At 42.6% G+C, this 13,429-nt stretch overlaps 1 protein-coding gene and 1 pseudogene across 1 annotated transcript in view; one reads left to right on the top strand and one right to left on the bottom strand.

The window, feature by feature from the left end:
- Positions 1-13,429, bottom strand: part of KIF24 (kinesin family member 24) — a 76,593-nt gene that overhangs the window by 55,004 nt on the left and 8,160 nt on the right. The window contains exon 2 of the mRNA XM_003312047.7: positions 3,031-3,678. Coding sequence (XP_003312095.1) covers positions 3,031-3,653 — 623 coding nt within the window. The 5' untranslated portion in view covers positions 3,654-3,678. The remainder of the gene's footprint in view (positions 1-3,030; positions 3,679-13,429) is intronic.
- Positions 7,218-12,020, top strand: LOC134807608 (serpin H1-like; annotated as a pseudogene).

Raw genomic sequence — 13,429 nt, 5'->3', positions numbered from 1 at the left:
GCAGATCACTTGAGGTCAGGAGTTCGAGACCAGCCTGGCCAACATGGTGAAACCCCATCTCTACTAAAAATATAAAACTTAGCTGGGCATGCTCACTTAAACCCAGGAGGTGGAGTTCACAGGTGAGATAGTGCCATTGCATTCCAGCCTGGGCAACAGAGCAAGACTCTGTCTGAAAAAAAAAAAAAAAAAGAAAAAAGAAAAAGAAATTGGATGATGGACATATTGGGATTCAGTGTTCTATTTTTTTCTTCTTTTGCATATGTTTGATTTTTCACAAGAAAAGGGAATTTTTTGTTTTGAGACAGGGTCTTGCTCTATCACCCAGACTGGAGTGCAGTGGTGCGAGCACAGCTCACTGAAGCCTCAACCTCCTGGGCTGAAGCCATCCTCCCACTTCAGCCAATAGTAGCTGGAACTACAGGTGCACACCATCATGTCTGGCTAATTTTTGTATTTTTGTAGAAACAGGGTCTCACCATGTTGCCCAGGCTGGCCTCGAACTCCTGGGCTCAAGCAATCTGCCTGCCTTGGCCTCCCACAATGCCAGGATTGCAGGCATGAGCCACTGTGCTCATCAAAAATGAAAATTTTTAATGCTTTTTTTTTTTTTTTTGAGACAGAGTCTCATTGTGTCACCCAGGCTGGAGTGCAGTGGCACAATCTTGGCTCACTGCAACCTCTGCCTCCTGGGTTCAAGCGATTTTCCTACCTCAGCCTCTAGAATAGCTGGGATTGCAGGCACCTGCCATGACGCCCTGCTAATTTTTGTATTTTTAGTAGAGATGGGGTTTAGCCATGTTGGCCAGGCTGGCCTTGAACTCCTGACCTCAGGTGATCCACCCGCCTTGGCCTCCCAAAGTGCTGGGATTAGAGGTGTGAGCCACTGTGCCTGGCCTAATGCATCATTTTAATAAGGGTTTTGTGTTAAAATCTTTAGTTGTTGGATATCAATAACCTAATCATATAAAGCTGATCAAAGAGGATAGAAAATGTTTAGTCCTTTTTAAAATTGTTCAGGGCTCTAGGATGACTCATATGAACAAAAGGCCCATAGTTTCAAGTTCAAGGAGCAAAAAGACATGCATGATTTTTTAAAAAGCTCTAGTTTGGGCAGGGCAGAGTGGCTCTCACCTGTAATCCCAGTGCTTTGGGAAGCTGAGGTGGGAGGATCACTTGAGGCCAGGAGTTCAAGACCAGCCTGGGTAACATAGTGAGATCCCCAACTCTACAAAAAATTGAAAAATTAGCTGGGGACAGTGGTGCGTACCTGTAGTCCTAGCTACTTGGGTGGCTGAGGCAGGAGGATCACTTGACCTCAGGAGTTTGAGGCCCCAGTGGACTACGACTGCACCACTGCACTCCAGCCTGGGTGACAGAGCAAGACCCTGCCTCTACAAATCAAACAAACAAACAAATAAACAAAGAGTCAAATAAATGAAATGGTAATGGTTAAACTAAAATATCCATCCTATCCTTGATGGTGTTAAATAAAGTGGTATTTTTACTTATAAGTAATTCCAATTTAGATTTTTATGTACTGTTCAGTAAAAAAGTAATATTCAAGAAAATAGGCCAGGCGCGGTGGCTCACGCCTGTAATCCCAGCATTTTGGGAGGCTGAGGCGGGTGGATCACAAGGTCAGGAGATCAAGACCATCCTGGCTAATATGGTGAAACCCCACCTCTACTAAAAATACAAAAAATTAGCCAGGCATAGTGGCGGGCGCCTGTAGTCCCAGCTACTCGGAAGGCTGAGGCAGGAGAATGGCATGAACCCAGGAGGCAGAGCTTGCAGTGAGCAGAGATTGCACCACTGCACTCCAGCCTGGGCGACAGTGCGAGACTCCGTCTCAAAAAAAAAAAAAAAGAAAATATTTACTCCTTCACTGCTGAGGTAACCAATGCAATAGCAACAATCTGACTTCATAGTCAAGGAACAATCTATTCCTCTCAGAATTAAAAGAAGAAAACAGTATTACATGCTCTGTGATCTCCTAGACCAAACAAAATGTTTTCAGAAATATTATAATAAAAATTCACTTATGTATTTCAAATTATTAAAGATATTTTTACTGTTAAAACTGAGTCTTCTATTTTTATGGAGTAAAATAACTGATTATGAGATCTTCTGAAACCTTAGCCAATGTAAGACCAGATATAAATTATTTATCTTAAGGTATGAATAACAGTATTTTTAAAAAGAAAATATGGCTCAAGAATGAATTTTGTTTGCCCATAACTCACATATATAATGTTTAAAATAAAACAAGGAGTACTTTTTTTTTTTTTACAAGATTACAAGAACATATTTCCTATTATACCATTGTTAGTACTAGGGATTACTTGTTATTTCACCTCTTAGGGACCTTATTTCAAATTCTAACTCGAAGCACTAGGTGAAAATAACTTATTGTCACCCTGACTCTCAAACTCTCATCTCCACCAACAATGTCTTACTGTTTGTAATCACCAAAATTATCTGTTTTTTCCGGGGTTGAAATTGTAGAAAGCACTCAAAATTAGGATCATATTTCAATGTGTGTAGGTGAACTAACTGCCCCAAAGACCTACTTAATTAAACTACATGCCCTTGTTTTTTAGCAAAGCATCTTTAAGTCTCCTGGTTGGGTTAAGTGAATTTGATAACCTTAAAAAAGTCCTGTGGATTGTGTAATTTTTTTCTCCACTGTAGAAGGGTTAACTATTTCACTTTCACAGATGTACTAGATGTATCATGTTACGCTATAATAAACAATAGAAACAGATCTGCTACAGATCCTGGCAAGTAGCAGCTGTTCTGATGTACATGAACAATATCATCTTTCTCCCACCTAGAAAGTCCCAATTTCTCATTAATTTTCCCACATCCAGGTATTCCTATTATTGATGCAAATGCTGTTCATGATAATTTCTGTTATATTCATTTACTATAAATAAGGAGTAGATGCTGTCTGCTGGACATGAAGGAGAGGCCTGCCCTTGCCTGAGGCTACTTTCCCTCAAAAGAAAGAAAGATAAAATTTATTACCTGATACAAGAATGAGGGATTCCATAGTTATACCCTGAAACATGAGAGATTCTTTGAATAATGGGAATATCACAATCCCCCAGTATTGCAGAAAGGTAATTTGGTGAAAAGAGTGAAGTGCTGATTTCTGTTTGCACATAGGAATCACCAGCTGTGGCATTCAGAATTCCTGTTTTTGTATGGTACTGGGAATCATCTGGTAGCATGTGTTCTAGCACTTTTAGGTAAGTGGACTTCTGTTCATTTGCAGAGAAATCTGATAAACTGCACATTTCAAACCCATCATTGCTGGCATTTCTGTCTTTATTGTCAGCAGGAGAATCAAAATTCAGCTGTCTGCGAGGGCCAGATCTTAATTCCTGAGATTTGATGCGCAGGCTGCTTGTCTGAAGATGACGCTCTGGGATACTGACTGCTTTATCTTCTTCTTGCATAATCTTAATAATTTTGATAAGTTGGAAGAGACGTTTGCGGTCGTTCATGTCATGGACTCCTAATTTGGAGTAGTCCTTCATTGTAATCTTGGCTAATTCATCTATTTTCTGAAGGCCAAGGGCAGTGAAATGAGAATAATACTGTGCAAGTTCAGCTTCACAAAGACATTCATATAACCAGGATGCCATTTTGGTGAATAGGTTTCTATAAACTCTGAAGAGAGAAAGAAAAGCCATTCGCTTGAAATAGAGTATATGTAATACAATTATTTATTTTAAAAATTGAAAACCACAAAACCACAAAACAAACATGCAAAAAATGTTTTATCTGTCAAGTTCTCAATAACATATTTTTCTTCTGAAATTATTGATTAAATAGCATAGTGCATGAACAAAGATGCTTTGTATTGCATATGAAGAATTTGTGGTAACATATAATTTGTTAATTTGCTTAATAAAAAGAGACATTCCATTTTATATATGTGTATATATACGTATATATACATATATACATATATATGTATATATACGTATATATACACATATATATACACACACATATATATACACATAGATACACAAATGAACACATACATAACACATAACTTACTTATTTCTAGGGAGTTCCTTCCAACCTTGCAATGTCTACTTAACACATGCCACAACTATTGAAACCTTGTTCCCAACAACTGATTGTAGCAGGACTAATTTTAGATGCTCAACTTAATGTCAAGGCATGCTGCACAACTGTTTCCCATGAATAATGAACAGGGGCTAAGAACTCTTTCAGAATGAAAAGCAGAATTAAATGGCATACCACAGAGGATTATAAACTAATGTAACTCAAAGGAAGATAGCGTTTGTATTTGTTGAGTACTGGCAAAAGTTAGTTAAATAGAAGTAAAGACATCATCAATTCAGCATCAGCCAATTCAGGATTTCAGATCATTCCAAAAGGTGGTCATCGATCTCTACCTGTACAGAATATGAATCAAATAATTTGCCCAGGAAATTAATACTAAGGTCAAGATTTTAAATAGTTGTATCTTTTAAAAAATTTTAACATCAAGATATTTAATTAAATACTAACAAATAATGTGGTAATAACACATAATCCTGGTCTATTATTAAAAGTCAGGATCCTGAGCTCTCTATATCACTGTTAATCAAGTTCATGAGAATATCCAAAAGTAAATACAGTACATTTTCTTTTTTAAAATGGTTTCATAATTCAGAGTTTTCAAAAATTCAGTCAGGTAACTAGTGGTACAACTTTCCTGTTTTCGTTTTAATTTCTATTTCATCTTCTTTCTAGCAGAAACAGAGAAAGAGGTGAGGGCAAGGTAATAAAGATAACCAAAGAACGTTGAATAATTAGCTTTGGGGGAAATACTACTTAGGCTAAAAGGCTAAATGGGCTGAGTAACACATCCTAAACTAATCCTGGCCTTTTCTATTTGTGGTAGATTTGTTTTTTTTGAGATGGAGTTTCACTCTGTTGCCCAGGCTGGAGTGCAGTGGTGGTATCTTGGCTCACTGCAACTTCCGCCTCCAGGTTCAAGCAATTCTCCTGTCTCAGCTTCCTGAGTAGCTAGGATTCACAGGTGCGTGCCACCACACCCGGCTAATTTTTGTATTTTTAGTAGAGAAGGAGTTTCGCCATGTTGGCCAGGCTGGTCTCGAACTCCTGACCTCAGGTGATCCACCCACCTCTGCCTCGCAAAGTGCTGGGATTACAGGCGTGAGCCACCACACTGGCTGGTAGATTTGTTTTGTGAAGGCGGATTTGTTTTTTAAAGACCAAAAATTTTTTGCAGGTCCTTCCATGAAGAAGTGAAGTCTATTTCTTCCCTCATTTCATCTAGGCTAGCCTTGTGACTTGTTTTGCCCAATACAATATGGTAGGAGTAATGCTATGCGACTTCCATGCCTAGGCCTCAAGGGCCCAGCCAACAGCCATCACCAAAGCCAGACATGTGAAAGAAGTCATCTTAGACTATCCAGGCCCAGTGGCACCACTAGATGACTGCAACCACATAGTGACCCCAGGTGAGATCAGGAAAAAACAACCCAAATATCTGGGCAAAGCCCAGCCCAAATATCTGACTCACAGAACTCTGAGCAAATAAAATGATAATTGTTTTAAGCCACTAAGTTTTGAGGGTAATTTGCTACACAGCAGTAGATAGCTGCAATATCTCTCTTTAAATAATAATAATTTTTAAAAACAAGTTTTTTAGAAATTATTATTATTATTATTATTATTTTTAGAGATAGGGTCTTTGGACTCAAACTTGTAGGCACAAGTGATCCTCTCATCTCAGCCTCCCAAGTAACTGGGACTATAGGTGTGAGCCACCATGCCCAGATTAAAATTATTTTTTATTAAACTATTTTCTAGAGCAATTTTAGGTTCACAGCAAAAATGAGTGGAAGGTATAAAAACTTCCCATATATCCCCTGCCTCTCACATGTATAGCTTCCCCCTGTTATCTGTTTTTTTTTTTGTTTTTTTTTTTTTGAGGGATGGTCTTGCTCTGTTGCCCAGGCTGGAGTGCAGTGGTGTGATCATGGTTCACTGCAGCCTCAACCTGCTGGGCTCAAGTGATCCTCCCACCTCAGCCTCCCAACTAGCTGGGACTACAGGTGCGCACCACCACATGTGGCTAATTTTTACATTTTTTTTTTTTTGTAGAGAAAGGGTCTCCCTGTGTTGCCTGGGCTAGTCTCAAACCCCTGGGGCTCAAGTGACCCTCCTGCCTCAGCCTCCCAAAGCGGTGGGATTACAGGTATAAGCCACCGAGCCAAGCCTAAATATGCTTCTGCGTACCACATTCCATTTTACAATGTTGAGCCTCTCCTCTTTCTTCTGAGATAAACATCAGAATCACTCTAGACACTTGGGTTTTTTTGTTGTTGTTGTTGTTTATTGTTTGTTTTTTGAGACAGTCTCACTCTGTTGCCCAGGCTGGAGTGCAGTGGTGCAATCTTGGCTCACTGCAACCTCCGCCTCCCGAGTTCAAGCAATTCCCATGCCTCAGCCTCCCAAATAGCTGGGAGTACAGGCGCGTGCCACCACGCCCGGCTAATTTTTTTGTATTTTTAGTAGAGAGGAGGTTTCACCATGTTGGCCAGGTTGGTCTCGAACTCCTGACCTCGAGTGATCCACCCACCTCAGACTCCCAAAGTGCTGGGGTTACAGGCATGAGCCACCATGCCCAGCCCAGTTTAGACACTTTAAAATATATAGATACCTGAGCCCCATCCCAGATCTATAGAAAACCAAAAAACAACAAGAAATAACTCCCAGGTTTTAGGAAAGGCAGACATAACAACTTCAGAAAAGTTCCCTAGGTGATTATGATTGCATGCCACTGATTTATATCTATCAAAATTACAAATGCAAATGCACTGATCCAGCAATTCCACCTCTAGGAACCTATCCTTATCCTTCAGATAATACGTACAAGTACAAAATGACGTTAACTATAATGTTATTCATTACAGCACAGCTTGTAATAGCAAAGTCATGGAATAGAGACTGGTGAAATAAATTATGATAGTCCATTTAATGAAATAATGCTATGAGACAATTATAAAGAGTAAGTAAACTGTAAAATGTTATTTAAAAAAGAAAGCTGTCCAATATATTGTTAATAAAGCAAGGTACAGAACAGTTTGTAAAAGAGAGAGATAAATGATCTATAATAAATCTATATATTTGCTTATCAGACAAAAAACGTCACTTGCAGGATGCACAATAATAGTGGTCTTGAGGGGGTGAGGGGAAGTAGGTGGTAGAGGGTGATTATGGGAAGGAAACTACTGTATACTTTTAAATGCTGGTAGTTATTATTACCTTTCCTATTGTCATTTCTATTTCACTGGTGTCTCTATCACCCAGGGCAAGACCTAAAACAGTTTATTTTTTAAATTTTGAAACTATGTGACTGTATTATTTATTTTAAACATATATTTCTAAATAAAAAATTATATATATTTCTAATTTCACCTCCCTTCCTCCCTCTCAGCCTCCCCAAATTGACCTGATACAATTGTTTCTTAAGATCTTGGTGTCTTTCTAGCCTTTTAAAAAATTGTATATAACACTGTACTCATAACTATATTGCAATCTATGTTTTAATTTAACATAAACATTTTCATATGCTATATGTTACAGCCATAAAAAACAATCCATACTATTATAAATATTTGACTAGATTAATACCTCAGGGAAATGTGACTTCTCTCTAAACTCCTGCAGAGTTTTGATGATAAAACTGATACGGCATTTATGACATACATACTCATTTTTTAAAAAAATTATTGCCAGTCTTGTTCCAGAGATAATGTAAGATGGTTCTGCCTTGTACTACTGTGTGAATTATTAAAGACAAAAGCAGTATGATCCCACTCAGTCAAGCATTGTGCTAGATCCCACTCAGTCAAGCATTGTGCTAGATAGGTGTGCAACAAATATTTTAAGTGAATAGTATCCGCTTAGATTCTGTTCATTTAAAATATTTAGAAATGGGCCTGGCACAGTGGCTCATGCCTGTAATCCCAGCACTTTGGGAGGCCAAGGCCAGGGGATCACTTGACGTCAGGAGTTTGAGAACAGTCTGGCCAACATGGCAAAACCCTGTCTCTACTAAAAATGCAAAAATTAGTCAGGCATGGTGGTGTGCGCCTGTAATCCCAGCTACTCAGGAGGCTGAGGTAGGAGAATCACTTGAACCCAGGAGGCAGAGGGTGTAGTGAGCTGAGATTGTGCCATTGCACTCCAACCTGGGTGACAGAGCAAGACTCTGTCACCCCCCCAAAAAAAAAAATTTTTTTTAGAAATGTTCCATTATCGGCCGGGCGTGGGGGCTCATGCCTATAATCCCAGCACTTTGGGAGGCCAAGGTGGGTGGATCACGAGGTCAGGAGATCGAGACCATCCTGGCCAACATGGTGAAACCGTCTCTACTAAAAATACAAAAATTAGCTGGGTGTGGTGGCAAGTGCCTGTAATCCCAGCTACTCAGGAGGCTGAGTTTCACCTGAACCTGGGAGGTGGAGGGTGCAGTAAGCCGAGATCGTGTCACTGCACTCCAGTCTGGCAATAGAGCGAGACTCTGTATTTAAAAAAAAAAAAAAAAGTTCCATTATCTCTACTGTTTTGCCCAAGGCAACGAAGTGATTAAAAGATTCCATGACACCTGCTTATGTGGCCACAGAGCCATTTTCTCTGAGTTTCCTAATTCTTTACGAGTCCCATCACCCAAAGTAATGGCAACATCCTCAGGGCCCTTACAACTTTAAGAAGCCAAATATCCACAATGTTACCAACTTCACTCTGAACACTTCATATGGTTTAAAAAAGCATTTTATATAAAAGGCTAATTCCATTATGTCAGCAGATAGTCCACATCCATACTACTTTGATGATCTGATTAAACTAAAATGTATTGAGTTCTTTTATGCCAAGCACTATGTTAGATGCTTTATATAAAAAATGTTATTTATTGTTAAGTCAGAATTCTGTTTTTAAAAACTCTGTTGAAGCAAACTCCTAAAGTAAAAATAGTGCTTACTGGCTGGGCGCGGTGGCTCATGCCTGTAATCCCAGCACTTTGGGAGGCTGAGGCGAGTGGATCACAAGGTCAGGAGGTCGAGACCAGCCTGGCCAACCTGGTGAAACCCCCGTCTCTATTAAAAATACAAAAATTGGCCGGGCGGCTGAGCACGGTGGCTCACGCTTGTAATCCCAGCACTTTGGGAGGCTGAGGCGGGTGGATCATCTGAGGTCAGGAGTTCAAGACCAGCCTGGCCAAAATAGTGAAACGCCGTCTCTGCTAAAAATACAAAACAATTAGCTGGGCGTGGTTCGCAGGCACCCATAATCCCAGCTACTCGGGAGGCTGAGGCAGGAGAATCACTTGTACCGGGGAAGTGGAGGTTGCGGTGAGCTGAGATCGCGCCATTGCACTCCAGTCTGGGCAACAAGAGTGAAACTCTGTCTCAAAAAAAAAAAAGAAAAAAAAATTGGCCAGGCATGGTGGCACGCGCCTGTAATCCCAGCTACTCTGGAGGCTGAGGTAGGAGAATCACTTGACCCTGGGAGGCGGACATTGCAGTGAGCCAAGATCACGCCACTGCACTCCAGCCTGGGCGACAGAAGGAGACTCTGTCTTAAAAAAAAAAAAAAAGTGTTTATTTACTGGTTGTTGTTTTTAGATTGACAATTTCAATGTAAGTTACAGTAGTACCTGTCCTCCGATTTAGCTTTCTGCCATTTCAGTTACCCTTAGTCAACCAGTCCAAAAATATTAAGTGAAAAATTCCAGAAAGGAACAATTTGTAAGATTTAAATTGTGCACCATTCTGAGTAGCACGATTAAAATCTCTCACAATACTGGCTCCCCTTTCCTGGAATGTCAATCATCCCACTGTCCAGCCTATCCACACTGCATAAACTACCCACTCATTAGTCACTTAGTAGCCATTTTGGTTACCAGATCAACTGTGGGGTATTGCAATGCTTGTGTTCATGTAACCTTATTTTACTCAAATAACAGCCCCAAAGCAAAAGAGTAGTAATGTTGGCAATTCAGATATGCCAAAGAGAAGCCATAGTGCTTCCTTTAAGTGAAAGAATGAAAGTTCTAGACTTAGGAAAATGCATAACCTATAATAGGGGTTGGTACTATCCATGGTTTCAGGCATCCACCGGGGGTCTTGGAATATATCCTCCTTGAATAAGGGGGCATACTACCATACCCTTAAAATCTTAATTTTTTTAATTCAAATTGTATTATTGGATTTATTTTTCAGTAGTTAGGGGAGCATGGGAGCAAAGGATTGCTTTAAGAATCCTTTCCTCAACATGTAGAAGCCTGATTAGAAAATTAGGGAAGAGAACAAACAAGTCTAAAGCTGGTGGTTTAACAAGATAAATACATGAATAATGCAGCCTGGGCAACATAGTGAGACCCCGCCCCTAAAAAAAAGACATGAATAATGAACATATAGGTAACCCTCAGCTATGAGTTGTAAAAGTTACATAAAAATAGGCTATAGAAGAGTAGAATCGTGTCGCGGCTCGAGAGCGAGACTCCCGTCTTGGAGCCAGCCCAGCCCAGCCCAGCCCAACCCAGCCCAACCCAGCTCGACCCAGCCCTGACAGGTCCATCGTGGTGCACGCAAACCACCTCCCAGCCACGCGCTCCCTCCTGCTCCTCAGTGCCTTCTGCCTCCTGGCGGTGGCCTTGGCGACCGAGGTGAAGAAACCTGCAGCCACAGCAGCTCCTGGCACCGCAGAGAAGCTGAGCCCCAAGGCAGCCACGCTGGCCGAACACAGCGCCGGCCTGGCCTTCAGCCTGTACCAGGCCATGGCCAAGGACCAGGCGGTGGAGAACATCCTGGTGTCGCCCGTGGTGGTGGCCTCGTCGCTGGGGCTCGTGTCGCTGGGCGGCAAGGCGACCACGGCGTCGGAGGCCAAGGCAGTGCTGAGTGCCAAGCAGCTGCGCGACGAGGAGGTGCACGCCGGCGTGGGCGAGCCGCTGCGTTCACTCAGCAACTCCACCGCGCGCAACGTGACCTGGAAGCTGTGCAGTCGCCTGTAGGGACCCAGCTCAGTGAGTTTCGCTGATGACTTCGTGCGCAGCAGCAAGCAGCACTACAACTGCGAGCACTCCAAGATCAATTTCCATGACAAGTGCAGTCCGCTGCAGTCCATCCACGAGTGGGCCGTGCAGACCACCGACGGCAAGCTGCCCAAGGTCACCAAGGACATGGAGTGCATGGATGGCGCCCTGCTTGTCAACACCATGTTCTTCAAGCCACACTGGAATGAGAAATTCCACCACAAGATGGTGGAAAACCGTGGCTTCATGGTGACTCGGTTCTATACCGTGGGTGTCATGGTGATGCACCAGACAGGCCTCTACAACTACTATGACAATGAGAAGGAAAAGCTGCAAATTGTGGAGATGCCCCTGGCCCACAAGCTCTCCAGCCTCATCATCCTCATGCCCCACCACGTGGAGCCCCTCGAGGCCTTAAAAAGCTGCTAACCAAAGAGCAGCTGAAGATCTGGATGGGGAAGAAGCAGAAGCCTGTCGCCATCTCCTTGCCCAAGCGGGTGGTGGAAGTTCCCATGACCTGCAGAAACTCCTGGCTGGGCTTGGCCTGACTGAGGCCATTGACAAGAACAAGGCAAACTTGTCACGCATGCCACACAAGAAGGACCTGTACCTGACCAGCGTGTTCCACGCCACCGCCTTTGAGTTGGACACAGACGGCAACTCCTTTGACCAGGACATCTATGGGAGCAAGGAGCTGCGCAGCCCCAAGCTGTTCTACTCCGACCACGCCTTCATCTTCCTGGTGTGGGACACCCAGAGCGGCTCCCTGCTGTTCACTGGGTACCTGGTCCGGCCTAAGGTTGACAAGATGCGAGACGAGTTTTAGGGCCTCAGGGTGCACACAGGATGGCAGGAGGCAGCCAAAGGCTTCTGAAACACATGGGTGCTACTGGGATTCGGGGGAGGTGAGGTACCAGCTTGGATACTCCATGGGTGGGGGTGGACAAACAAACCAGGGTTCCCGTGTGCTTGAACGGACCTTCCCAGCTAGAATTTACTCCACTTGGACGTGGGCCCCAGATACCATGATGCTGAGCCCAGAAACTCCACATCCTGTGGTACCTGGGCCATAATCATCCTGCCTGCCCTCAAAGTCCCAGATCAAGCCTGCCTCAATCAGTGTTCATATTTATAGCCAAGTACCTTCTCACCTGTGAGACCAAATGGAGCTAGGGGGGTCAGCCAGCCCTCTTCTGACACTAAACCACCTTAGCCACCTCCCCAGCTCTATCCCAGTCTCTCCCAACTACAAAACTAGGTGCTGCAGCCCCTGGGACCAGGCATCCCCAGAATGACCTGGCCCCATTGAGGCAGATCGAGAAAGAGCTCACAGGACAGGCTTCTGGGCAGACTCTGGTCAAGAATGGCGTCATGGGGATGAACTTTTTGTTTCTTTTTTAGTTCTTCAAAGATGGGGAGGGAAGGGGGAACATGAGCCTTTGTTGCTATCAAACCAAGAACTTATTTATACAGTTTTTCTTTTCAATAAAATGTTCCAACAAAAAAAAAAAAGAAAAAGAAAAAGAAAAGAAATAGGCTATAACCAGCCAGGCACGGTGGCTCGTGCCTGTAATCCCAGCACTTTGGGAAGCAGAGGCAAGCGGATCACCTGAGGTCAGGGGTTCGAGACCAGCCTGGCCAACATGGCGAAACCCCGTCTCTACTAAAAATACAAAAATTAGCTGGGCATGGTGGCGGGCACCTGTAATCCCAGCTACTCGGGAGGCCGAGGCAGGAGAATCTCTTGAACCCAGGAGGCGGAGGTTGCAGTGAGCCAAGATTGCACCACTGCACTTCAGCCTGGGTGACAAGAATCAAACTCCTTCTCAAAAAAAAAAAAAAAAAGGAAAAAAAGAAAAAGGCTATAACCTACAAATAGCTACAGATCTCCCTTGGGAAGGAGGGGAGAGGGGAGGACCTAAACTAATTTTTCTCTTTCCACAAATTTAAGTATGTTTGAATTCAGGTTGCCAAAATGTTACTGAAATGACCTTTATTTTACCTGTACCCCAGGATTTTTGCTCTAGATCTCTTTAGACAGGCTTACCAGGATAATGACCCTTCTCCATGTACTTAGCTATATCTGCATTGTTCAAATGTGTGCTTTTATTTTTATTCACTGTTTTCTTTGTAGCTACGTATTTTATTGTAAGACCTCCCTCCATCCTTCTTAGAAATAGATTAACATAATTATTGACATGTCACTAGATTCAGAAGGTAACTAACACTAAAGCACTGGTATAACACATCAGAGACATCCAATAAACATAGGCCCTTAAACTACCACTGCCACCAAACACATTCTTATTCTGTAGGGAGGGAGATGGAATTGAA

This window comes from Pan troglodytes, chromosome 11, assembly GCF_028858775.2.
Source record: "Pan troglodytes isolate AG18354 chromosome 11, NHGRI_mPanTro3-v2.0_pri, whole genome shotgun sequence".
NCBI classification, from domain to species: Eukaryota; Metazoa; Chordata; class Mammalia; order Primates; family Hominidae; genus Pan; species Pan troglodytes.
The sequence above is the reverse complement of the archived record's forward strand: the minus strand, read 5'-3'. Positions and strand labels throughout refer to the sequence as shown.